Consider the following 27,279-nt stretch of genomic DNA (forward strand, 5'->3'; position numbering starts at 1 on the left):
GTTTCTTATATTCATTAGTTTTTTTCTTGTGCTATACCGCTTTTTCTACCAAAAAAAAAGTAAAAATAATCGATCTAGCCGTAGTAAAATATTTGGGCTTCTATTGGGCAAAATGCCCAAAAACAAATATAAAATCTTATTGATATCTGGGTTTACGATCCTGTTGTAGTTTTTCATCATCTATGTTTCAGTATCAAAGTCGGACGTCTTTCTCCACCGGCCGACATCATGGTAATGTCACGTTTCTGTTTCTTCTTGGTCGTTTAATGTATGGATTTACCATTGCTAATTCTGAGTTTGATTTTTCTGCAGATCATCTCTGAGAAGAACAGGAGAGAGATCTCCAAGTACCTCTTCCAAGGTTTGGCTATTTATTTTTGGTTAGGACTATGTTTGTACGTTTTAAGCGCGATTAAGAGATATTGATTTTGGTTTTTACTGAAATTTCGTTTACACTCTGAGTTTGCTATGCGAAGGAGGACTATAACTTAGCGAAGCACCCCGAGATCGATGTCCCGAATCTGCAGGTGATTAAGCTTATGCAGAGCTTCAAGTCGAAAGAGTACGTGCGTGAGACCTTTGCCTGGATGCACTACTATTGATATCTCACCAACGATGGAATTGAGTTCCTACGAACATGCCTCAACCTTCCATCGAAGATCGTCCCTGCCACACTCAAGAAGTTGGCTAAGCCCCTCGGCCGACCCATGGGTGGACCTCCTGGCGACCGCCCTCGGTAATATACACTTTTGTCGCTATTACTGTTTGGAGCTCATGTTTTGCTTAAATGAACTTGTCATATCAAAATCTGTTTGGAGTGTTAGTTATATGTGCTTGGAGTCTATGTATCATTATCAGGGATTATAGTGTCTATGCTTATTTTAATCTTTGTAATTTGGTAGTTAGATTTGGATTTCTGGTGTCTTTTGTTCATTACATAATGTAATGTTCATATCTTGTTGTATTTCTACTGTAGTTGGTTGTAATTAATGATCTTGTTTCTCGCTCATGGTGATTTTTTAAAATCCTACGAGAAGTCTTATTGATTACAAACATCAAATATGCCTCCTCTCGACACGAAAATGAACTGCTTCTAGGCTATTAGGTCATCTTGATTTTGGATCTGAGTGTGCTATGTATGCTTTGTTTTTGTGTTATTTCAGGATAAAATTATTGTTCTGTACTGTTAATGGTTTATTGATTCTTTTGATCTAATGATACAGTGGACCTCCAAGATTTGATGGTGACAGACCTCGTTTTGGTGATCGGGATGGTTACCGTGGTGGACCAAGAGGGCCAGCCAGTGAATTTGGTGGGGAGAAAGGTGGAGCTCCTGCTGACTTTCAACCTTCATTCAGGGTAAGTTTTGTTAGATCATGAGTATATGACTCCATGTATTTGTATTTTCATCAATTACCTAAACTCCATGTATTTGTATTTTCATCAATTACCTAAACAATCTTTAGTAATTCAGCTTAATTCTCAATTGTTTAAGGAGTATGTCTTCTATTAAGACGTTATATTATTTCTCTGAATTCTACTTGTAGTGCTATTCTAGCGTACGTGTTGCAGGAATGTTTGGTCTTTGAGATATCAGAGCACCCGCAACGCGGTGCCGTCGCCGTTCCTATGCCGTTCCGGAGGAACGGTTTCGCGGCGGCACGCGTTGCAGCGTGCGTTCCGTCGCCATTCTGTGCCGCCACCGTTCCCATGCCGTGCCGCGTTTCGTTCCTCCGGAACGCGGAACGAAACGTTCCGCCACGCGCCGAGGCGACGTGGCGGACTCCCATTCGACGCGTGAAGCCCACTCGCTGCCCCGCGAGTGGGCTTCGTCCCGATGACGCAATAATTCATTTTTTTTAAAAAAAATTTCGAATTTAATAAAAAAAAATGAGACCGTTAATTTTATAGCCGTTTGGTTTTTTTTTATTATTTATTTATTTACTCTATAAATACTCCTATTTCATACTCATTTCAATCACAAACACACATCTATTTCTCTCTATTTCCACCCCAATTTTCATCTCAAATCAACTCTATTTTCCTTCTCCCAAATTTAATCAAACTAATGGATCCTTATGAACAAATGCGTCAAATATTGGAACAATCACTTGAAGAAGATCGACGACGGGAGGCGGAAGAAGCCGCTCCGCCCCAACGTCGCTCCCGTACGTACATCCATCGTAACCGGGAGGAAGCCGCCGCAAGGTTAGTACGCGACTACTTCTGCGATAACCCGGTTTGGGGAGATACGTACTTCCGTCGCCGTTTCCGCATGGGGAAACCGTTATTTCTCCACATCGCGAATACTTTGGCAGCCCGGGAAGAGTTCTTCCAGGAAGGGTTCGACGCGGTCGGACGTCCCAGCCACACGACGCTGCAGAAATGTACTGCAGCAATCCGCCAGCTTGCGACTGGACAAACGGCCGACATGTTCGACGAATACCTCCACATCGGAGATAGCACTGGGCGAATGTGCTTGCTCAAATTCTGCAAAGGCGTCCGGGCAGCCTTCACCGACGAATTTCTCCGGAGGCCAAGCATGGCCGATTGTCAGTTCCTTCTCGACCTTCACGAAACAGTGCACGGATTCCCAGGGATGCTCGGCAGCGTCGATTGCATGCACTGGCAATGGAAGAATTGCCCGGTGGCGTGGAAGGGGTCCTACACGAGCGGCCACAAAGGTACCCACCCAACCGTTATACTCGAGGCCGTTGCCGACTACCGCCTTTGGATCTGGCACGCGTACTTCGGGGTCCCCGGGTCGAACAACGACGTAAACGTGCTCAACCAGTCCGACCTCTTGACCGAAGTTTTGGATGGTAAAGCGCCGGCCATCAACTTCGTCGCCAACAATCGGCTTTATAAAATGGGGTACTATCTCACCGATGGCATCTACCCGAAGTGGCCTACCTTCGTGAAGACGTGCAGTGGGTCTGCGAACCCAAAGCAGGCTCTTTTTGCGCAGAAGCAGGAGGCTGCTCGCAAGGATGTGGAGAGGGCGTTCGGGGTTCTCCAAGCGCGCTTCAACATCATCAAAGCCCCGGCTCGTACGTGGTTCATGGAGAACATGGTCGACATCATGTATACGTGCATAATCTTGCACAACATGATTGTCCAAGACGAAGGACCCGAGGCGGGAAATTGGTTCGACCCCGAATCCCCCGGAAGCTCAACCGCAAGTAGTCCGCCTCGAAGTGGAGCGCATCCGTCTATACAAGAACGGTTATCTATTCCTGCAAGGACACGCGACTCTAGCGCCCACACCCAACTCCAACATGATCTAATTGAGCACATTTGGGCAAACTTTGGCGGATGAAATTATTAAAATTGTGTACTTTTATTTTTTTATGATTTTAATTGTGTGCTTTTTATTTTTTTAAGTTTAAGTTGTAACTTTGTTTTAATGTTGTGTGTTTTTTAATAAAATGTGTTTGTTTTTTTAATTGAATTGAGTTGAAATTAAAAAAAAATGAAATTGAATGAATAGTAATTTAAGGAACGGTTAAGGAACGGTTAAGGAACGAGGGTTGCAGGTTCCGTTCCTTAGTTAAGGAATGGAGTAAAAAAGTACAGTGGAGCCCTCAAATAGTAGTTTAAGGAACGGTTTAGGAACGGTATAGGAACAGCGTTGTGGATGGCCTCAGGGTTCTTTTAAATATAACAAAATCATTTATTTCTCCACCTCAATGGCCAATGGTTTTCCTCATTTCTCTCTGTACATATATATACAGGCCTATTGGCTTTCTAACGCTATCTATATTTTTTTGTTTATATTTCTCCTTTTCTTCTGCTTCAGTTTTCATTTCACATTTTATTCTGTGCTACCAAGTATGCGATAAAGTATGATAAAATTATTTTAGTTGTGATATTATGAATATTTGGCTAGACAAATTTTATTTGTGCCTTGTTGCTTGTCAGAGTCTGGGTAATTTCCTTGAGAAGCGTTTTATATTTTATTTTCATTGACACCATGTAGTTATTGCAATGCAGGGTGGTGATGGTGGTGGATGACCAGGGTTTGGCCGAGGTGCAGGTGGCTTTGGATGATAATATATGCAATGTTCTGTTTTTTTTCGGATATTACTTTTTGTGTGAGTACTAAGAGCATCCGCAACGCGGTGCCGTCGCCGTTCCTATGCCGTTCCGGAGGAACGGTTTCGCGGCGGCACGCGTTGCAGCGTGCGTTCCGTCGCCATTCCGTGCCGCCACCGTTCCCATGCCGTGCCGCGTTTCGTTCCTCCGGAACGCGGAACGAAACGTTCCGCCACGCGCCGAGGCGACGTGGCGGACTCCCATTCGACGCGTGAAGCCCACTCGCTGCCCCGCGAGTGGGCTTCGTCCCGATGACGCAATAATTCATTTTTTTAAAAAAAAATTCGAATTTAATAAAAAAAAAATAAAATTTTTTTTTATTAACGGTAATGAGACCGTTAATTTTATAGCCGTTTGTTTTTTTTTTTTTATTTATTTACTCTATAAATACTCCTATTTCATACTCATTTCAATCACAAACACACATCTATTTCTCTCTATTTCCACCCCAATTTTCATCTCAAATCAACTCTATTTTCCTTTCCCAAATTTAATCAAACTAATGGATCCTTATGAACAAATGCGTCAAATATTGGAACAATCACTTGAAGAAGATCGACGACGGGAGGCGGAAGAAGCCGCTCCGCCCCAACGTCGCTCCCGTACGTACATCCATCGTAACCGGGAGGAAGCCGCCGCAAGGTTAGTACGCGACTACTTCTGCGATAACCCGGTTTGGCATCTACCCGAAGTGGCCTACCTTCGTGAAGACGTGCAGTGGGTCTGCGAACCCAAAGCAGGCTCTTTTTGCGCAGAAGCAGGAGGCTGCTCGCAAGGATGTGGAGAGGGCGTTCGGGGTTCTCCAAGCGCGCTTCAACATCATCAAAGCCCCGGCTCGTACGTGGTTCATGGAGAACATGGTCGACATCATGTATACGTGCATAATCTTGCACAACATGATTGTCCAAGACGAAGGACCCGAGGCGGGAAATTGGTTCGACCCCGAATCCCCCGGAAGCTCAACCGCAAGTAGTCCGCCTCGAAGTGGAGCGCATCCGTCTATACAAGAACGGTTATCTATTCGTGCAAGGACACGCGACTCTAGCGCCCACACCCAACTCCAACATGATCTAATTGAGCACATTTGGGCAAACTTTGGCGGATGAAATTATTAAAATTGTGTACTTTTATTTTTTTATGATTTTAATTGTGTGCTTTTTATTTTTTTAAGTTTAAGTTGTAACTTTGTTTTAATGTTGTGTGTTTTTTAATAAAATGTGTTTGTTTTTTTAATTGAATTGAGTTGAAATTAAAAAAAAATGAAATTGAATGAATAGTAATTTAAGGAACGGTTAAGGAACGGTTAAGGAACGAGGGTTGCAGGTTCCGTTCCTTAGTTAAGGAATGGAGTAAAAAAGTACAGTGGGGCCCTCAAATAGTGGTTTAAGGAACGGTTTAGGAACGGTATAGGAACAGCGTTGTGGATGGCCTAACTAGCTTGTTTGTTCTTTTCCCTCACATAATCATTGCTTCGGCATTAATGAATATCTCACTCAGATCATATTGATCTCTTTCGTGATATTTTAGTATTGTGTTGCAGAAACAAAACTTAATCTAAATGTAAAGCTTTAAAACAACAAATAGTTAAAACTTATACGGGGATAAATGCTGTCTGTATAAGACAAAGATATGAAAACATAGAAACAGAAAATAGTTTGGTTTTCAATCTTCGATACCAAATGCCATTAAAACATAGAAACAGAAAATAGTGTAATTATGCCTAATCAAAATATTTTTGTTCCAATTATCCTTCCAGCTTTCAATCCCAAATTCGTGGCACTATTCTTCTCTTTGTGCGCCTTCTCCACTAAATACCCCACACACGCGTAACAGCCGGTTGATGTTGAAGGCGTTACCCCCACCGGAGCTTGTTGCTCTCAGGTATTTGTCCAAACAGATTGACGCTGCACCTTGATATCCAGGCAACAAAAATTCAGCTGATATAACAGGTTCAACAAACTAAACACTGAATTTTAGTGCACCAAACAACATAAAATGCCAAGAACCAAACATCAACTTATCACAAATCCTCAGTATGGCTTTACATCATGTGCTGTCAGAAATTCCATTAAACAATCAGAGAAACTGTTGTAGTTCTTAAACAAACACTCAATTTAAGAAAAGGAAAACAATGTATTATGGATGTAACAGAGGAATTGCAATAAAAGTCGCTCGCTCAAACTTCAAAGAGAATCCGGGAATCTCAATGAACATTTACTACATTAAATACTCTCTCTCTTTGCTCATACTTCATATACCGCGCGGCGCAATACCTTCTCCGCCTTGTTTGACAGCTTATTCTCTACTTCTTATGCGCACGGTCCATGCACACATGCATGATGATGCATGGTTGTTATTTTTTATTAGGTGCATGCATCAGAAACCAAACAAACACCAAGCAAATTCACACAATCACCCAGTTTTTAGGTTAACGTGCCAAACGAATGCACGAAGCAAATAAATACAATCACCCAAATGCGCTGACCCTAAACCCACTTATACCCGACAAAGAGTTCATGTGAAGTCACAAATCAAAATGGAATGCATTTTTTCGCGCAGAAGCTAATATTTTGGCAACCATTCGCCAATCGATTTGATTTCGTAAGGGAAACCAACAATACTTATGTTGCAACTCCACACGACGACGGTCTCTGTCAGATGCGCGTACTCCAAATTTTTCCGACGTGTCGGGGCTGAGAGGTAGAGGCGATCAACAACTTCAAGTGGGATGGGAGAACTTTCACCTCACAGCTTCTCTGAATTTTTGTGGAGAGAAGAGGTTATAGCGTAATGAGAATTGAGAACTGAGAAAACTGAGGGATATAATTGGAAAATTGAGTTTGATACCATAATATCGCATCTTACCTCTTCCGGTTCTATATCGCGAAGTAAATAGAATTTCCGGCCAGGCCAAAGCAGTCCCCTTATTTCCTTATCTAATACGAGCCGCACATATAAAGTAACATGACTATCAAACACATGTGACTCCATAGACCATAGGGTTAATTACACAATTCATAAAAAATGTTTGAAGTTTGCATAAATTATACAAAAAATTCAAATTTTCTGTATGATTTATGTAAATTTCAAACTTTTAATACCAACATAAGACAAATGTGAAACATGTTGTCCGAGTTATGTAATTACCCCGACCTCTGATGTCACTTCCCGTAAACCAAACCGATCCTTATAATAAACAGAGAGGGGATTGTATCCCAAACTTCGTCTATGTTCTCGAATCCACTTGGCCGAGTGAAGTAAAGAGTCGTCATCCAACTCGATACATTCAAGTGTAGGAATTTTTCCCATATCATAGGGGACATTGTTTAGATGCCGACAGTGATGAAGCACTAGGGACTTGAGTCTTGGGAAGTGACTTGGTTCCATTATCCAATGCTCAAGATTGGATTCCTGAATCAGCAAATAGGTGAGCTTACCGAATCCTCTTTCACTTATTTCCCATGTCTTGCCAATGCAAGCCAGCTTTCTTAGTTTAAGCACTTGAAGATTAGGCAAAGAAGCAACAATTTTCATATCCCCCCATGGAAGTTGCAGACCACACAAATTCAAACTTCTCAGTTTTGGAGGAAGAACACATCTCATATTATGTTTTCCCACAAAAGAACAATCCACCTCTATCTTGAGAGCTTCAAGTTTCTCCAAATATATAAGATTGTTGAGCTCATAATCTCTCGACATGTTGGTATAGAAAAGAGCCAGTTTTTTCAAGTTTGGGATCATTTTGAGGTGCTCTCTTGAACATGTAAAATCTACTACTCTAGAAAGCGTTTGCAGATCTTCAAGAGCTCCTAGTGAACTGGGTAACTCAAAACGAAACACACGAAGATGCCTTAGCTGGGGCATCCTCCAAATCCCCTCTGGCAAATTGGTAAAGATACAGTCACTATCCCTTGGATGAATGATTAAGGTTTGAAGATTCTCAAGGTTTGATATGGCTTCCGAAATACTGAACCCACTGTGGAAAGCAAGATATCTGAGATGAAATAGCTCAAAGACCTCCTCTGGCAAATCAAAGTAGTAAGCATTTGACAAATCATAGTTGTAATCATTTGACAAATCCAATATTCTCAGCAGACTAGCATTTTCTATCGACAATCTAAACCCTCGTTGATGGTTTGACATGCCTAGGCGTAACACTAAAGTTCGGATAGTAGAGCCATACACACCTTCAAGGAAATCATAGCCCTCAGGGCGATCAAAATAAATACTGCGGCGGCACGACTTAAGTTCCATGGGCATGGCTTGCTTATCAAAACTGTTAATATGATGAATGAAACTATCTACATGGCCTTGGTTTAGGCACACATAAAACAAGCGAATATCTGATTCGATTCTCTTAACTCTGCCATTAGACTTCCTCTTTGTCACCAAAACTAGATTTCTTCTTACAAGATCTTCCACATACTCTTCTCCTGTCTCTTCAAAACTTTTACCTTCACTTTCATTAAGAAAACCCTCAGCAACCCATATTTTTACAAGTTTGGAGACATTTATATTGTGATAGATTCCCAGATATAAGAAGCACGGCCTCAAATGATGAGGCAAGTATGTATAAGCTAGGGAGAGTATACGAGATTGTCTGTTACCATAATCAGAAGCAGCAAATTTGATGTTTTCTGAAATATCTTCCCACGCAGCTTCAGTCTGATCAGCAGCAGCAAGTATTCCAGAAACCACCTCAATACAGTTTGGAACCCATCTGCAGCTTCTGGCAATCATCTTTCCAGCAGACACCAATTGAGAAGGACAAGGATCTCCTTTGAATATGTTTTCCCTTATCACATTCCAAGCATTATCCTCACCCATAAAACCCACCTTATGAAAATGATCAACCATCTTCATGGATACATGAGATCTTGTGGTTAAGATTATTCGACTTCCATTATTTTCACTAGGAAACATATTAAGGTTTAGCCTCTCGAAATTGCTAAAACCATCAAGCACAATAAGATACCTCCTCCCCTTTAATTTATCAAACAAAGTCCGAACCAGTCCATTCTTGTTCTCTGTATTTGATGAAAAATCGACTTTCATGGAACGCAGAAGGTTTCGAATCAATTGTGGTCGATCATATTCACTGGATACTGTGGCCCAAGCACGGATGTCAAAATGCTCCATGATTAATGGATCATTGTAAGCATTTCTTGCCAGAGTAGTTTTGCCCACGCCTTCCTCTCCATAAATTGCGATAGTTCTTAGCGGCTCTTCATGTCCTTGACGAAGTCGAGAAATTATTTCGATCAACTCGTCATCGGGACCATCCATGGTTTTTGTGCCCTTCAATTCTCCAACGATCGACTCGATTTCCTTTGATACTCTCTTCACCTCCTCAAAACCGTAAGGGAGCTGATATTTCCCCTGTTCAGGCTTAGATCTAGACGACCCAACAGTCGATTCCAGCAATGAATCGGACAACTGAAGCTCGATAATCCTTTCTGCCATATATGTAGCCTCACTGATGATTTCTTCCCAGAGGTCAGTTTTGTCTGGAAATTCGTCGAAAAACGTTTGCAAGAAAACAGTGTGTTTACGAAGGGATGTGATTGCGCCTTTCAGTTGAGGGGAAATGGAATGTTGATGATAGTTGAGGAAGATATCTATGGTGTGTGAAAGTGAAGCAACAGCAGCGTATGCCATGAGAATTAGGAGACAGATGATGTGAAAATGAAGAACAAAACAGGGCTGGGTGTTGGCTGTTGAGATCTTAGCTAAATTCCAGATTTAAGACCTTATTTTAGGGCTTTTTTCTCCTATTTTTATTCTACTAGTATACTACTGTACTTACTCTTTTCTTCATAGTAGAATATACGACAGCGATAAGAATATAACAATGATACAAGACCTAAAAAAAAGTTGTAGATCTTCAAAACAGTAGAGCTTGTTAATATAAAATACTAAGTAAAATCCAATTTCTTTTATTTAAACAATCAACCTTGTAGCTTATCACAACATGAATGCCAACCCAACCATATCTCACAGAACTCAAACAGCTTCTGTGTTGGATATTATGATGTTTTCCAGAAGACTAATCCATCTTTATCTTGAATAGGATAAACCTCCTATCGGGTCGGCGTCCGTAGATCGGCCATCCATAAATATCTGTCGCGGGCGAGTGCCCGACTCGCCCATCAAGTAAGACGGTTTTCTCACTTTAGAGAAGAGAATGAACTATAATATTGAAATTTTTGATTGATTTCTCAAATGATTACAATAACTCTTATTTATAATTCTAATAACTAAAAATCCATTTTAAATTAAAAAAAAATATTTTCCCACTTCCCAATAGAATATATCCATTTTTTCTCCACTTTTAATTTATTTTTAATTATTTTTATCCCACATTTTCATCTATAAATACATCCATTTTCACACAAAATTTTACACCACCCTACACAAAATACTTCTCTCATCAATTCTAAAAAATTCTCTCATCAATTCTCATCTAAATTCCCACTCTTTCACTCTTACATAAAATGTCCGGCTCCGACGATCACCCCTCCGACTCCCTCGGATGGAACTACGAATGGTTAAGCTCCTCTCCATTCCCTAATCCGGAAACGGATTTCTCGCCCCCTCCTCAAACCCAAGGTTCGCATATTCCGGGTGGCTACCGACCTTACCCGGTGAACGAGCCAGATGCCGAGAGGTACGGGTGGGCTCCCGAAACTGCCACGGGAGGGAGCGTCTCGACGCCACCGGAGGGCGGTTCCGACGCTCCTCCTCGTCCTTGTAGTGTCCGTGTTCGTACTCGTGGCAGTACCGGAGGTGACACCAACGTCCGCACCCCGTACACTCCGGGGGGGGGGGGGGGGAGATGCAGAAGTTATTCAAAGCCTACATGGAAATCTCCGAAGATGCGGAAACTGGCACGAACCAAACCGGGGACAGGTTTTGGTGGCGGGTCTCTCGCTGGTACAATGCCAACCGACCGGATGAAACCATCGAGCTCAATGAGAGCCAACGATGAAATCCAAAAGTTCCAGGTGTATTACCTCCAGGAACAACGGTCAGCAGGGAGCGGCACGAGCGAGGTTGACATCATCACGGCCGCCATGTCGACCTACCATTCAATTCAGTACAAACCATTCAAGTATCTCGACGCTTGGCAGGAGGTGCGTACTCATCCGAAGTATAGGGGAGGCGTCGCATCCTCCTCCAGCAAACGGTATAGGTCGGTATCCCTATCCAAGGCCGGCGAGGATGAGGTGGCTAGCCAGCTTGTCGGAGCTCACTTGGGTAGCCCCCGACGCCGGCCCAAGCAGTTCCCAACGCCGGCCGCAAGGAAGGAAACAGGCGACAGCCAACCGTCGTCGCATCGCGACCTCCCGCTCCCTTTGTGCCGCCTCCACCCCCACCAACTCTCTGAGCTCAATTGGGGATACCGCCGTCGGGCTAGTCTTCTTTAAATTTCTATGGATGTATTGTTTAGGATTTAATTATGTAATTTTTAATTTTTAGGGTTTTAATTATGTAATTTTTAATTTTTAGGGTTTTAATTATGTAATTTTTAATTTTTTAGTAATTTGTAATAGTATTTCAAGTATTTTTAACGCATTTTAATGTTGTGAAAATATTTTTATTTAAATTGAATAATAGAATGTGGAACTCTTGAGCATGCTCTTACAGAAGAACAGAGAGTAAAAAATGAATAAATGTGAGTCCAAGCCCTAAGAGCATGGATGTGGATGCTCTAATGCTCGTATCATACTCCAAATAAATAAGTATTTCAAATAATTGATGATAGAATTAATACTCATATAGGAGTACATATTAATTTGAAATCTGTGTTAATTAACTCTGATTTTTTTGGTTACAAATTATTCCGTTATATATATTGTTGAGATAAAGGATAAGTGATGGTTAATGTAGAATGTTAACGATAAACTGATAACTAAAATTTTTATTTAATTACTTTGATTATAATTGAATCGACCCATTAATAATCATAATTAGACAAAGGGGACCATCGCATCTTATCAGTTACAACTTCATGACCAGCATAGTTGTCAGCGAGTGGCAATTTGAATATTTTTGGAGAGAAAGAAGGCCGCAAAAAGAGGTAGCAATGGGGCGCCCTATGCATCGCCACGTTATCATTTTTATCCTCTTACCCTCCCACCTGCAGTGGGGCGCCCTAAGACGCGTCTTAAAGCGCCCCTATATGTTTTACTATTATTTAGTTAATTAATTTAAATGTTTTCAAATATATAATACAAACTAATTAAAAACCACAACGAGTAGCTAAAAACCGGCGAAGACTGCATTGATTAACAAAAGTTATACGATTCAAGTTGGCTAATCTACGCAATTCCCAACTCCCGGAGCAGCTCATCGATCAACCCCTGGAGGTATTCGGCTTTGGCGGGGTCCGTACACTTCTCGAATGCCTTGTGCGTCTGCAACAACGTCCGCGCCATCGAGGCTCTTGCCAACCCCACATACGCGGCGACTGTCGGGGTCGGGAGCGGGAGCGGCAAGGGGGTGGCGGCGGTCGAGGATGATGTCGCCGTCGCCTTCCCCTTATTCTTCGCAGTCTTGACGCCTATGGGACGCCGAGAGGACATCGGTGTGTCGGAACTCTCCTCCTCCGTGTACGTCCGGTTGAGGTCCACCGGACGAGTTCCGCTTTCGCTGCTCGTGTAACCACCAGCGGCGGTGGTCTTCGTCCTCATTGTCGCACTGGTGTGCAGAATCCCGCCTTGGAACTTCTGTTTGTCCCTCAAGAGCACCCAGATGCCCAAATGCTTGAAGTCGCAGTACATGGACTGGTACGACAACAGCGCTCTATCGCGCACGTCGCTTAAGCTCTTGCTGCTCCCCTGCTCCCTCGCGCACTTCTCGTACTCCGACGCGAACAGGTTGACTTGCTTCTTCACCTGATCCCAGTGCTTGCGGAGCTGCTCCCGTTGGCGCTTGTACGCGCTCGGCGATGCGCTCCCAGTACGCGAGCTGCTTCTGGTTGTTGGCGAATATCGGGTCCTCCGATATATCCACCCAACACCTCGCCAAGACGAGGGTTTCATCCGGCTGGTAGTTTGTACGGCCGGGGGCGTACTCTTCATTCGTTGCCGGAGGTGGCAACTTGTACGCGCGGTGCCGGATCATCTTCTTTTTGGCGGGGGCGGCAGCGACTTAAGGGGTGGCGGCTGCGGCGGTGCGGCGGGAGGGGGCGGTTTGGAGACGGCTCCATGTCAGACAAACCATACGATTCCTTACTGAATTCGGGATAGTACTGCATGTTGGCGTCGAACAACCGATATTCGTCGGGTTCTGTACCCGGCCAACGCACATCACCACTAAACATCGGACTATTGGGACTTGAATCCATTTCGTAGTAATGAAAATGTGAGTTTCGAGAGTGGAATCGTGAATTGAAATATTACAAATGAAGCCGAGGTAGGGGGTATTTATACAAATTTTTCGAATTTAGTATTTAAAAATAAAAATAAAAATAAAAAACTCGTGCTATCGTCCGCGGAGACCACAATGGTGCCCGATGGCGCGGACGATAGGCCATCGTCCGCGCTTCTTCCGCGCCCGAAGCTTAGGGCGTGGGCATAGGGCGTGCCATCGGGCGCTCCCGAGGACGATGGCACGCATCGGGCGCCCCATTGCGGGTGCTCTAATAATATATTGAAATTCACGGAAAACAAACACATGGTGGTCTACATCCCTCCACCCACTCGTCGTCTCTCGCTCTCCCCTTTAAAAACTCACCACCACCACGTACTACCCAAACCCTCCTCCAAAATCCACCTCAGCCACCTTCTATGGCGGCCGGGATTTCCTTCTCCGCCACTTCACGACCCATCCTCCGCTCCAGGCACAGTCCCTTTCTCGGCCCCAGGCCAGCTCTACAGATTCCCCCATCTCTCCATAGAATTCACGGGATTTTTAGGAGGCCTAATCTCACGGTTTGTTTCGTACTCGAGGATGAGAAATTGAGGGGAAGTCTAGAACCAGAAGATGAGAGCGGTGGAGTTGAGATGGCGATTTTACTGGCGGAGAGCGTGGCGGAGAAGGTGGCGGAGAAGAAATCGGAGCGGTTTACGTATTTGATGGCGGCTGTAATGTCGAGCTTCGGGATTACTTCCATGGCTATCGTAGCTGTTTATTACAGATTCGCTTGGCACATGGAGGTTAGTTAGTTAGTTAGTTACATCTCTTTTTTTCTCATCTCAATTTGATGTGAGCAATTTGTGGCGCAGGGTGGAGAGATACCTTATACAGAAATGTTTGGTACATTTGCTCTCTCCGTTGGCGCGGCTGTAAGTTGATTGATTCACTAAAATTAAACTATTTATTTGCATTTCCTTGTGTTTGAATGAATTTGTGTGCAGATGGGAATGGAGTTCTGGGCTAGATGGGCACACAAAGCACTTTGGCACGCTTCGTTATGGCATATGCACGAGGTTCGTAGTATGGTATACTTCCATCGTAATTCTAAGATAGATGAGTTATCTACCTTACGAAAGTGCCTTTTATTATATGTTGAGCCACGATGATTAATCTATGGAGATTTGATTCTGACAGTCGCATCATAAACCAAGAGAGGGACCGTTCGAGCTTAACGACGTTTTTGCGATAGTTAACGCAGTTCCGGCCATTGCACTTCTCTCATATGGTTTCTTCCACACAGGCCTCATTCCCGGCCTCTGCTTCGGCGCAGTGAGTGTCCTACTCCTATCCTCGCCACCATTTTCAACTTAATTAGTACTCCTATTTAGTAATGTTGAGTATATTTGATTGATGCAGGGCATAGGAATCACGGTATTCGGCATCGCCTACATGTTCGTCCACGATGGCCTTGTGCACCGTAGATTCCCGGTGGGGCCCATAGCCGAGGTCCCCTATTTTAGAAAAGTGGCTTCGGCTCACCAAGTTAGTATATAGGAAAATGATCGCACACACATACAAACTCATTTGTAATTGAAAATAATGGATTGATTTTGATGTTTTGAAATGCAGCTTCATCACACCGACAAGTTCAACGGCGTTCCATATGGGCTCTTCCTCGGACCTAAGGTAGTAATTATGTTTATTAGTAATACGTTTTAAGTTGTTGGATTCAGTTGTCTGATTGAGGTCGTTCCTGCAGGAACTTGAAGAGGTAGGAGGGCTACCAGAGTTGGAGGAAGAAATTAATAGAAGAATCAAACTGTCCAAGAAATCCAGATGAATGATTCTTTTTCTTCTTTGTAGAGAAGAAGTCCGCATATTTTTGCTGCAAATGAAATGAATGATTTTTTTTACTTCATAGTATTGCGTGTTGTGATAGTTTTCTAGGATTAATATCGTGAAAGTGCACATAGATTTCAAAAAAAAAAATGGAGGAAGAATCGACGTGTTTCGAAAGAGTAGCTGGCAATTTTGGCCTTGTGTTTTCTGGCAATGGTTCCAAGCATTTTACTTACATGGGATTGTCGTCTCCATGTGCCACTTGGTTTTTTTTTCCTTATGAACTTCATTAATTCATCCCATGTATCACTTGTCCTCTTCTCAAAAGTACTACTACTATACTACCTTTGTTTTGGAGTTTAAATCCATTTTTTGAGTGGTTCCCTTCTCCACGTATAGTTGACTCATGAAAAGCATAAAAGAATGTGGCTCAGTGCAAATTACATATCCACAAAGAAACACGTGTCAAATTAAATTTGACACTAACAACTTCTTACTCAAGTTTACACAGGGGCAAGGGTCAAAACTTTATAAAGTTGTACTACTATCTTTAATTGCATTTTGTAGTTTGTATTACTAATGAGTACAATAATATCATCCGTCTACCGTCTAATTTTTTTTAAAAAAAGTGAATTCAATCTTCTTCGTTCATCAGGATATGTGGCCAAGATCCTACACAATGAAAAAGGACAAAAAATAACACATTGTATTATGGGGAAGTCATCAATTGCTAACTCATCATTTAATTGTCAACTACAACTAATTTAAGACCATAGGATTTTAGAAATCTTATGGTCTACAATTTGCCATTTGTTATTTGTAATTTCATTTTTCATTTTTTAATATTAAAAAGATAATAACAACTATTAAATTTAGGGTTTAGAAATACAATGTCAATACAATGTATGAAATACGTCAACACAAAGACATGACAATGTCAATACAATTTCATATTGACACTGTACAAGCATTGTATTGACATATTATATGATGTGTAATGATATAAAGCTGTTAACGAAATTTATGAAAATTTTTTAAAAAAATTCAAATTTTTATATCGGAACATATGCAAGTGAGATCTCGTTAGAATCCTTATGAAATTATCTTTAATTTGATATATGTTGTGCAAAAAAATAATTTAAATCGAGAAAGTTATATGCATTTTAAAGTGATGAGATATTTTTCAAAAGTTCGTTACAACTAATTTGTTTTAAATTGACCTCAATAATACCTTTATTGTCGTTTTTTTGTTGATTGTATTGACATTCAAATCTAGGCCTTTGATTTGAATATCTAATAGCTATTATTTAATTATAATTAGTAATTAAGTATTGAGTTAGCAATATAACACTGCACTTAGTATTATATATGTCGTAAATTTTAGTGTGATATATATATTTTTTTCACGACTCAAATAATACCACGCAACTAAAATTTGGCCTTAAACTGACTAGTCAATTTCATTGGTATGGAAATGGAAAGAAATGAGAATCTGCCAATACTGATAGATACATTCCGTGAATAAATTTACTTAGTTCTCTAACTCTAGTTTTTATCCAATTTGAGAAAATTAAATTACGTATGGAGATCAACTTACTTGGATGATAATTGTAGAAAATTAACATCTAAGTTTGGTATATGTATCCAAGATGATGAAACGTGTCCTATAATCATAATATGTGGATGGCCACGGCATGTAGGGCTTTCATTCTGGCAGTATGGTTTGAATAATTAAATAAAATTGATTTTATATTATTATTGAGTTAGGTGAATAGAAATCGATATTTAATCTCGGAATAATACTATTAAAATTAGTCTTGCTTTATGTATATTTTTATTTTTTCCTGTGGTGATATTAATTTCGAATAACCTTAGATAGTATTAGAATAAGTGAATACCAAAAACTAAAACACCCATGTTGCTTATTAAATTGTGTTAAGTATAATAATCTAAAAAGTTCTTTTCTTTAAGTGATAAGATAGATTAACAAAATAAGTATAAGATTAAGTTAAAAAAAGGATTGGATGGTAAAAATAAACTTAAAATTGTTCAGTCTATATACTAGACGTTGGATTGTTTTTATTATCTATCCATCTTACTATTAGTTAAAAGTGAGAATTTGAGTCTATAGTCTTAGCTTGATAATGGAAAATATGCAATCTTCACTTGCCTAACCAGCCTATCGTCCAAGTTTATATCCAAACATGTTAGGTTAGCTTGCTAATCAATTTTTAATTGGACACAATAATAGGTTATTCATTTCCTATCATTAAAAAAACAAATGTCATGAATTTTGACCGAGAAGATAAAAAAAAGACGCACTTTCCTTTTTGTTGATTGATCCACAATTAAACACGCGTCAATCCTTTCACAAACGAAATAGTCTACTACAACTAATTTATAAAATTAATTAATCAAATTCGATTAAAAAAAAGTGGATAATCCACTATGCTCTGTGCCATACACACACACACAATATATGGGTCTTTGTCTTTTTGTTCAATAATTCAGTTTCTTTATGATCTAAAAATAATAATGTAGTTGGTTTACCGTGAACGAAAGACACGTTTCGTGTTGCCGTATCAAGATATGAATATTTTATCAAGCTATATTATGAAAGTGAGGCCACTTTTATCATGCATTGCTGTATTCGTCCCCATTTTTTAATTTAATTGAAGCTAATAATAATAAGCTCATAAAGTCACGATTTATATTTATAAACAGAGATTTTATCGATTTGCAAGGGTCTAAAAATAGATCAAGATCATCCGGATAACACAATGGTATCATGAAATTTTAATATTATGACAATGATATCATGATTTTTCAACAACAGTGCCTATAAATGAATTTTAATATTATCGGATTACACTTGCGGTTTTCGTGTTAGCCGATTTATAGCGAACTGGGAAATAACCACACCGACAAGTGTTCCTATTGATCAAATTTTTAATTAAATACAAATACTCCTTTCGTCCATCACTACAAAAGGAGTTTTGACCACAATTTCTAAGAAATATAGTAGAAAGTTGGTTGAAAAGTTAGTAGAATATATGTCCTATTTTTATATACTTTCCTCTACATTTTCCTTTTAGCTTGTCATACTCAAAATATCCACTTTCTATATTGGAAAATAAATGTCTCTCTTTTATCCCCTTATTAATATATCCAATCATATTTTCCACTCTACTTTATCACACACAACTACTCCACTTAAAATCTCGTATCATTCAAGAATATGGATATCTTGAATGAGACGAAGAATATTAGTTTTATAATAAAATGTGAGTGAGATAAATATAATGGAATATGACTCCCATTGGTGATTACTGAAAATAGTAACAAATGACAAATTTATTGGTGAACAGACGGAAATGGCAAAATGAAAAGTTTATACGTGAACGGAAGGAGTACCTTTTCCACCATTCACAAAACCGAATGTCTATGAAAGCACTATTTTCCTAATTTCGTAGTAAAAGAATAACATTTGAGGGTAAGAGTAATATCGGCTCATTACAATGATATATAAAAATATTAATGCATACTAAAATATTATTACCCATAATAAAAAAGGATATTGGCATCTAATATCATGAAACTTTTAAAAGTTGGGTTTTTCTCACGAACTTTGAAATTGACAAATAATATCACTAATTTTACCATGGGTTTGTTATTTTCCACCAGTGAAAAAATTCCGGCTATATTAATAGATTGAAGAACAAATTTTGGAGGGTGTGCTTCAAGAAAAACTATTTTCAAAGATTAAAAATCTTGAAACTCTCGAAGTTGTTGTCGAGAAATTACGAAAAAAATTTGTATCATGATATTATTTGCCGAATTTTTTTTATTGATGGGAAATAACAAACTCGGGTAAAGTTCATGATATTATCTGTCAAAGTTTGTGAGAAAAATCCAGCTTTTTGAAAGTTTCGTGATATTAGTTGCTAATATCCCTAATAAAAATATGGTTCTGCAATCGGAAATATAGAGCAGTATTTAGTCCATGCGAATTTTCTTCCGGAGTCAGGCCCAAATATTTGTTTCGTCCGCATTTAATTGGGTTTCGGTTGTGGACCTTATTAATTTTTGGGCCATGTTGACCCGGCCCAATACTTACATCAGCCCCTATTACCCGATCCGATAATTTTGACGTCAAGAACTACTATAATCTGACACGCGTCATTAAAAACAAGTTGGTTTAGAAGAAAATTCATAATGAAATTCTTTTAAATGTTTGAAGACATTCTTTAAGATGATAATAAACTAAACCGAAATTAACATTTAATTCGAGTCTAAACTTACAACCAAGACGTTATCAAGTGGCCACTGGAAAAATCTATAAATGATCAATATTTTCTAAAAATGAAACTTTATTTGAAATATTTTTTTTTCGAATTAACGTTATAAAATTTGAAGATCGAACATGGATATTATAGGGTTGAGTTATAAAGTAGTACTAATATTGAGATTGCAATCTGGATAGGAATGCAAAATGTAAGGAAGAAAATTTTGATCAAAACTTTTTAAGAGTGCGAATTTCATGATGAACTTCTCTCCTATTTGGTATTCCAAAGGGGAATTAAGTAAATTCAGCTCCCTCTACGAATTTTACCAACAACATTACAACACCATAAGTCCGTAACAATATATAAATTGTAGTCAAAATATGGTTCGTTTAATTATTTGATATACTTATTAGAATAGTATATTAAATTGTCAAGTTTCACTGTCAATATTTTTTCAATTGTCTCTATATAAATTGATGATTTTGTGATGATATTAAAAATGATAATATCTCATTATATCAATAAGAAAAGAAATTATTTATTTTAATGCGTCATTTTTTTAACATAATTAAAAGATGAAATTTTGTACGTAACTGAAACTTCATAATCTTGAACAGAGCAGATTTAATCAAACTTTGTAAGTATTAATTAAGTGGGTCTTCTACATACGAATTCCCGAAATTACCCTTTCGTCTCCTACTCATCCCCGTCTCCTTTTCCTCTCTCATGACTCAATCACGGCTGTGATCGAGTATTTTAATCCCTGTCCACCACCACACATCTCCCCCCCCCTTCAATCCTTCACGCAGCAGTTACAGATCCACAGGTTCGTTTTATATTGTTACTTCCTCTTTTTTATATGTTTTATTGGAATTTTTGGAGGAAATTTGGTGATATATTTGCGATTTTGTATCTGAAGTCAGATTATTTGTCAAATGGATTAATTTGTGTCGTAATTGAGGTTTTGGCACACCTAGGATAAATCCACCAACTGCTAGAGGGTTTTTGTTATCTCGCATATTGTTATTGGATATTTGCCGGTTTTTTTATTGGGTTGAGGCATTATTCTTTCTCTTCCACCAGTTGGATCTGGATTTGGTGACAAATATCTATGAAACGATGGTTTGGTTGTAAAATCCAACTGCATAAAGTATTGATAGAATCTAATTAGGGTTTTTGTTGTGTTTTTGAATATTCTTTTTTAAAGTGTGTCTGAATTTCCTTGCAGCGTTTGTCTGTATCTTTATCTTTGATTTGATCAGTTTTGAGTGGTGAATGATTGGATGCTCTCATATATTTTTGGGTAGGAGTTGTGATGGTGGATGTGTTATTTTGTGGAGGTGATGTGTTTTTTTTTGGTTTGTCAAGACATTACATGTTATGGTAGTTAGATTTATCTGAATTTCTTGGTTGTTGTATGATTGGAATTCATGTTGAGTTATTCCGTATTATCAGGAGATATATACTGAGTTGCATATCATTGTTGCAGGAGGAGTGTTGCTAATCTGAAAGAAATACTTGTTTTACAATCAGTTTGTCTATCTTTAATCTAGTGAGCCTTAAATGAGTGGTAGGACATGTGGGAAATTGAGAGGAATGACGTGGACCAGACACAAAAGTTCTTACCAGTGTACTCTTTTACTGCCGGATGTTTCTGTCTGGGAATGTAGTGTGCCTAGATTGAGGAGTTCATTCAGACCTGAGGCCTTGTAGTAGATTTGGTGCAATTTTATCTTTTGAGTTTTTATTTAAGTTTGTTCAAGTACTTAGTAACTAGTTATACGAAATATATAGCTAATGAGACAATGTATAGATCTATAGAGATGTTTGCTTGGGAAAATTGAAAGGGAATCGTAGGAGAGTGTAGCATTACAAGCTATTGTAACAGAATAGTATAATGGAATGTGGTAAAGCAGCGTCTGGTGTTAAGAAAGGCAAGAAGAAACAGGTGAAGGATGATCTAGACCGCATGAAACAAGCTGAAAAGAAAAAAAGACGTTTAGAAAAAGCTCTGGCTACATCTGCAGCCATTCGCTCCGAGTTGGAAAAGAAGAAGCTGAAGAAGAAAGAAGAACAGGACAGGCTGGATGAAGAAAGCGCCGCTATAGCTGAGGCTGTGGCACTGCAAGTCCTACTTGGTGAAGACTCTGATGATTCAAGTAAGGGGTTGCTGAAGAAGCACGAAGAGCTGCCATTCTGGCATCATACCAATGATCTCAGCATCTTTATGGGGGCAGAAGGACTTCCATTTGTTCATTGTCAAGATTTATCCAGTTATTCAAACGAGAATGTTGCTAGCACTTATGACGCTCATCAGTGTGGGCACATGTGGAGTATCGGGAGAAATTCTCATTTCTTGGATTCATCTGATCTCGGGAGCAGCTTCTATCCTCGATATTGGGGAGAAGAATATCTGGCTGCGCAGGCTGTTACCTCTCTTAGCATAGCTGATGAGGATGAGGTAGGCTGTCTTGCTTTCAACCGTATGTAAGTATCTCGAAAGGGTAAATTTAAAAAATATGAGTTACTTTCATTATATAAATCAGGGGTGAGTTCACCTCCCTGTATTCTCCATAACTTGATATTGAATCTTATTTTGATTCTGATCGTTGAGCCTTTTATTACTTCATTATGTTTTGGTAAAGATTGCTTAGTTTGCTCAGGATCAATCAAACTTTCATTGGTAATTGCAGAAGAAAAATCATATTTATATGTATCAATTTTGTTGAATTGTTCTGTCTGATAAAAATATTTTACGCTCTTATATCCAGTATCATTTATACAACTGGTCACATAAGAATATGAAAAAAATAAAAAATAAAAAACTGATTAGATATGATTATTCAACCCCTTACCCCAATCTGGGCCAGAAAAATAATGGAGTTAAATTAAAAGATGTGAAGAGAGAGTGGAAAAGAATAGTTAATGGAGTATTAAAAATTGTTGTACATGTTTGTGCAAGGAATTTTCATCTAACCAAAATCCCTAATTTAATTTCTTTTCTATATTTTTTAATCATAGATGCATGGTTGGCCGTTAATAATGAATAATGATAGCATTTTGATTTATGAATACTAGTGGGGTTGGAGAGTGGAGAAGTAGGTAAAATTGACCAACCAAAAATGCTAAATTATTTGAATCTGGTTTGTTTATTATTTAATTGAATATGATGTAATTTAATTTAGTGCTTTAAGATAACAATACACGGTATTTAGTTTAAAAACAAAAATCAAAGTGATTTCTATGACCAAGATGGCATATTTGTATATCTGTGTAAAAAGTGATAGCAACTATAGCAATAGGATTACGTAGTGAAACATCTCAAAATAGAAATTTAGACAATTTTTAAATACTTCCTCCGTCACCTAAAAATTGAAACTCGCTTCTTTTTACTCTAACAGTTTTTTTATTAAAACTCGTACCATTTCAAAAGTTTTTATTTTTAAGGGACGGAGGGAGTATAAATTATGTATCAAATGGCAAATTAATACTATTCCATCCCTTTAAAATGATAAAGTTTTGAATGATCAAAATTTTAGATAAAATTGTTGAGTGTAATAAAGTAGAAAAAAATAGTTAAAATACTATAAGAAGATATTTTATTGCAAATATGAAAAGGGAACATCTAGAATCTAGATTATAGTATGAATAGAGTAATTTTTATTTTTAAAAACGTATTAACAAGTTTGCTTACAAGTGGCTGAATAATTTAAGCGAAACTTGAATTAAGTGGAATATTGGAATTCTAATAAGGTTTTAGCTGTATTTTGTTGGTAGAGAACCTCCTTTAACGGAAACATTACTAATAAAATGCAAATTGAATAATAACGATTAACGAAGACCTGAGCCTGGAAGGTGTATTTTGACCGAAATTGAATTTGAAATATGCAAATTGAATAGTAAGTAATAACGAAAGCACTTAACAGTGCGATATAATGTTGAAACTTGAAAGTTGAAACTGAGGAAATTCTCAATTGAATGTACAACAGATCAAATAACAAAGCGGGTGTGACAGTGTCAGTTGAAGGTGAGGCCGGCTTGCTTGACCACCACTTCATCCCGTTTTTCCATTTCTGAACTCGCGGGTGGCTTTGCACCGGTTGAGATAAGGTTCTTGAACCACGTACCTTGGAATCTAGGATTTCCTCTACCGGAGTTTCCAGGAGACTCAGGACCAACAGCTGAATTGCTCGATGCAACTCCAGCCAGATAACGGCAGGCTACTTTGCTGGCACTTACAATCTCGGATTTTGCTTGCCTAAACTGCAACGGCAGCAATGCACATCAAAGGGTATTAGCTATTAGTAGTGAAGACCCAAGGCAAAACCCATATCTACAGCTAAGGCACACAAGCACATGAAGTTGCCTTATGTTTGATTGAACAATGAGAGCAAAGGAGCAGACCAGCTTGTGGCAAAACAAGCTTCAGATGGAAAAATCTAAATTAAATATTAATTTTGACAAAATTCAAATCTATACTCGATAGGCCGTGTTTCCAGCTATTTCAACAGCAGCGTCTCCAGCATGAGCAAGCCTATTAACCCATCCTGTTAGAGAGCCAGTGAATGAAGAACAACATCATCACATGGTGGTCAGAGGTGGTAACCAAAATAAAATACAGATCACAGCAACGAGTTGGGTGTCTTTGGCAGCCCATAATCAGAATCCAGAGGATGTGTGGAATCTCTTTTCATTTGAGAAGGTAGTAAACTACAAGTATGTCCCAATAAAATTGAGTATTGCCCATGCAAGCATTGAGAAACCAAAAGAACAGATACACACTAACATGATGTTAAAATTAATTAGCCAAGCCTCAAGTCAAATGCAGTTAATCAAACAGACACAATTTCACTTTATCTTACTATGATTTGTTGCAGTAGGGAACATATTAAAAGTACAGATTATCAAATATTCAAAATTATCCAATACTGAACAAAATTCTAAGACAAATCATTTTACATTCTTCACTAGCTTTAGCACTTCAAATGAAATTATTTTCTAAGAAAACACGAGCACCAATTTGCTTCAGATGGTAGAACAGTAAAATGTGGGACAAATAAACATATTCTTAAACCCAACCCAACCAAAGGCAAACCTTCCGTTACTTGCCAGTAGTCTAGTGACACATCAGGAGAGCAGAAAACAATTATTATGAACATGTGAGAGCATACTTCAATGTGCATCCGAAAAAATAAACAGAATGGCCAGAGCAACCGTACAAAATTTCCAAGGGAAAGAGAACAAGTGCAAATGCCATGAACTTACCAGGAAGCTTTTGCACGCCAAGTCTTTCACAAAACTCATCGCAGAAGTGATTGCAGTTCTTTGATAGCAAATCATATGACTGTCCAGGCCACTCTCTACTGAGTTCTCTAAGGATCTGATTGACCTTGTAGATAGAGAAGGATGTTTTTCCAAGTTTAATAGTTTCGCGGTATGTATACATTGGATTCTTTGTTGCAGGACAGCTAAACACACCAGTACCATGTTCACAGAACCCAAAGGACCATTCATCTTCTCCATAAACCTGTTGAGCAACCCAAATATTAACAAAGGGAACAACAAATGGGTCAAATCTATTAAGTAAGAGCTATAAAACCATAGCCACGTGATATACATAGCAGATGAGTGCTCAACAAGGTAAAGAACAAGTAGGTAAACCAATAAAAAAACAATGAGACAATATATATAACAATATAAGTATAAAATGAAATACCATGACCAAAGGCACTTGAGCTTTTATAGCACACAATATTTTATGGATGTATAGCCGGTTCCATTGACAAGCATTGTTTCACATCAGAATACTAACGATGAGATATACTAGTATATATTATAATAGATGTCTAAATTACTTCTAATCCTAACAGTTGAGTGAATGCGAAATTGAGGGTGCCACGAAAAGAAAGTAAGGTGGTCTGGTGAAAGAGAATGTCAAAACACAATAAACTTCACCATCTTTAGGAAACAAAACCGAGAGTAGGCTTAAAACACGAGTCCTCAATTCCGCATAAGAGTACTTTGATTAAAATCCTAACAAATAAAAGTATTGCTGGGGCGTTCAAAAGAAATGGAGCCACACTGAGATAAATTACCATCATGAACTGAAAAAAATGGTCAGCGCATGCTCAATGTAGAGAAATTCAATTCTGAAAAAACAAAATTCTGGTGATATTCTATATTAAATTTTTTTTCCAACCGTCGACGCAGCCCAAAACAAACCAAAGAAGAGGCGCACCACTACCGACACAGTAAAACAAATGATTGCTTCAAATCAACTACACAGAATAAAACCCTAGATCTACTCCACGAACTAACCGGTGAAAAAACCATATGAAAAGGAACTGAAAGTGACGCATTCAAAAACAAAAAAAAAGTAAAAATAAAATGCAAATAACAATGTAGGATTAGGCAAACGGAGAAGGAGATTGATGAACCTGAACGGCGCTGTGGAAGATACCGCCGAGACCAATTCCGTCTTTGAAGATCTTGTTGATCTGCAAAATAGTGTTGTTTGTTTTGTCGTTGCCACTGTTGGTCACGTCGTACACATGGAGGATCACCTCTGTCATCCTCAATTCAATTCAAATCCCCCAACAACACCTTACTCTTTCAGCGTCTCTCTCTCGCTATACCTATATATGCAATGTGTGGTTGTGAATGGAAATTCAATGAATCACGCCTTAATTTGAAAGAATAAGCAGAGGAGGTGGAAGAACACAATGATTGTGAGCAATGGAGATTGGGGTTTTGGTTGGATGTGCGAGAAATTCAACAGAGAGGGAAAAGGGGTGATATTTGTACCGCCCGAGAGCCGGGGGTTTTTGTTTCCCTTTCCCTTTCCCTTTCCCTTTCCCTTTCTTTTCGATTCTTACCTTTTCAAATCAACAACATGAATTCAAATCCTTCTTCGGTTCTATATTTGGACAAACAAGTATTCCAATCGAATTTTATTTTATTTTAATAATTTCTTTACCAAATTTATTGTATTAATGAAGAGACTCAAGTTGGAATTTAAATTCAAACAAATAGATATACATGTTTTTTAAATCTTGAGTTGATAATCTCAACTATTCAAGTCCACTTTAAGATAAGATTAAATTACACTTATTTAAACATATTTTTATCTATGTAGTATAATGTGCCCTACGATATTATCCCACTACAATAGTCAACATATTATTCCAACAATTCTCAAATTAATGGACATAAGACCTATACTTTATTTGGGTGGACCGTGGAACTGATAATGAACAAACCAATTTGCTCCATATATCATTAGCTAGTGGAGAAGTTATAATTATCAAATTATGTAACAGTGTTAGGTACTATAATATTGTGACATAGATTGTGATTAGAGTAGAGCAATATATTCCATGGTAATATTCTTCTTCTAAATAGTGATAGAATTTGTGCGATAAAGAAATGCAGTTATAGTTTGTGTATGAACTTTTATATATACTAATATTATCGTGTTTTTTTACTGAATTTATTTGTACAGAAATATTGACATTGATTATATCATAGTCACGATCTATTTAGAACATCTCCAAGGAAAAAGGTAAATGAAGAGGTAAAGAGAAATAACTACCACATTTATCTTTTTTTTAGAAAATTTGGTTCTTTTATTTTGAGGATGTATCTTGACCTCTTCTTGATAAAAAAAAGGTAAAAAGTTAGTTATTTTTATTTATTTATT

The 27,279-nt window shown here is 38.5% G+C and overlaps 4 protein-coding genes and 1 pseudogene across 7 annotated transcripts; 3 read left to right on the top strand and 2 right to left on the bottom strand.

Moving 5' to 3' along the window:
- The first annotated feature begins 270 nt into the window (after nucleotides 1–270).
- LOC121796502 lies at nucleotides 271–4,050 on the top strand (annotated as a pseudogene).
- A 1,612-nt stretch (nucleotides 4,051–5,662) lies between these two features.
- Nucleotides 5,663–9,900, bottom strand: LOC121794673 (putative late blight resistance protein homolog R1B-17). Of its 2 annotated transcripts, none has more exons than XM_042192948.1 (3): nucleotides 7,249–9,900; nucleotides 6,961–7,031; nucleotides 5,663–6,851 (listed from the first exon to the last, which is right to left on the bottom strand). In XM_042192948.1, the coding sequence occupies exons 1-2, from the start codon at nucleotides 9,751–9,753 to the stop codon at nucleotides 7,020–7,022; spliced, it is 2,517 nt and encodes an 838-aa protein (XP_042048882.1). In that variant the 5' UTR covers nucleotides 9,754–9,900; the 3' UTR covers nucleotides 5,663–6,851; nucleotides 6,961–7,019. The 2 variants fall into 2 exon arrangements, with proteins under 2 accessions (XP_042048882.1, XP_042048881.1); XM_042192947.1 differs by having other exon boundaries at nucleotides 7,243–9,900.
- Nucleotides 9,901–13,787: 3,887 nt separating this feature from the next.
- LOC121797398 (beta-carotene hydroxylase 2, chloroplastic-like) lies at nucleotides 13,788–15,658 on the top strand. 3 transcript variants are annotated; one of them, XM_042196149.1, is made up of 7 exons: nucleotides 13,788–14,255; nucleotides 14,325–14,384; nucleotides 14,457–14,528; nucleotides 14,650–14,784; nucleotides 14,872–14,997; nucleotides 15,085–15,141; nucleotides 15,215–15,658. In XM_042196149.1, the coding sequence occupies exons 1-7, from the start codon at nucleotides 13,887–13,889 to the stop codon at nucleotides 15,293–15,295; spliced, it is 900 nt and encodes a 299-aa protein (XP_042052083.1). In that variant the 5' UTR covers nucleotides 13,788–13,886; the 3' UTR covers nucleotides 15,296–15,658. The 3 variants fall into 3 exon arrangements, with proteins under 3 accessions (XP_042052083.1, XP_042052084.1, XP_042052085.1); XM_042196150.1 differs by having other exon boundaries at nucleotides 14,872–14,961; XM_042196151.1 differs by having other exon boundaries at nucleotides 14,872–14,943.
- A 4,589-nt stretch (nucleotides 15,659–20,247) lies between these two features.
- LOC121797202 lies at nucleotides 20,248–22,184 on the top strand. Its single transcript, XM_042195948.1, has 2 exons — nucleotides 20,248–20,406; nucleotides 21,070–22,184. The coding sequence occupies exon 2, from the start codon at nucleotides 21,478–21,480 to the stop codon at nucleotides 22,069–22,071; it is 594 nt and encodes a 197-aa protein (XP_042051882.1). The 5' UTR covers nucleotides 20,248–20,406; nucleotides 21,070–21,477; the 3' UTR covers nucleotides 22,072–22,184.
- Nucleotides 22,185–23,452: 1,268 nt separating this feature from the next.
- LOC121797244 (deubiquitinase DESI2-like) lies at nucleotides 23,453–26,478 on the bottom strand. Its single transcript, XM_042196000.1, has 4 exons — nucleotides 26,018–26,478; nucleotides 24,846–25,107; nucleotides 24,060–24,127; nucleotides 23,453–23,843 (listed from the first exon to the last, which is right to left on the bottom strand). The coding sequence occupies exons 1-4, from the start codon at nucleotides 26,150–26,152 to the stop codon at nucleotides 23,598–23,600; spliced, it is 711 nt and encodes a 236-aa protein (XP_042051934.1). The 5' UTR covers nucleotides 26,153–26,478; the 3' UTR covers nucleotides 23,453–23,597.
- Nucleotides 26,479–27,279: the final 801 nt, after the last annotated feature.

The sequence above is a fragment of the Salvia splendens genome, chromosome 3 (assembly GCF_004379255.2).
Source record: "Salvia splendens isolate huo1 chromosome 3, SspV2, whole genome shotgun sequence".
NCBI classification, from domain to species: Eukaryota; Viridiplantae; Streptophyta; class Magnoliopsida; order Lamiales; family Lamiaceae; genus Salvia; species Salvia splendens.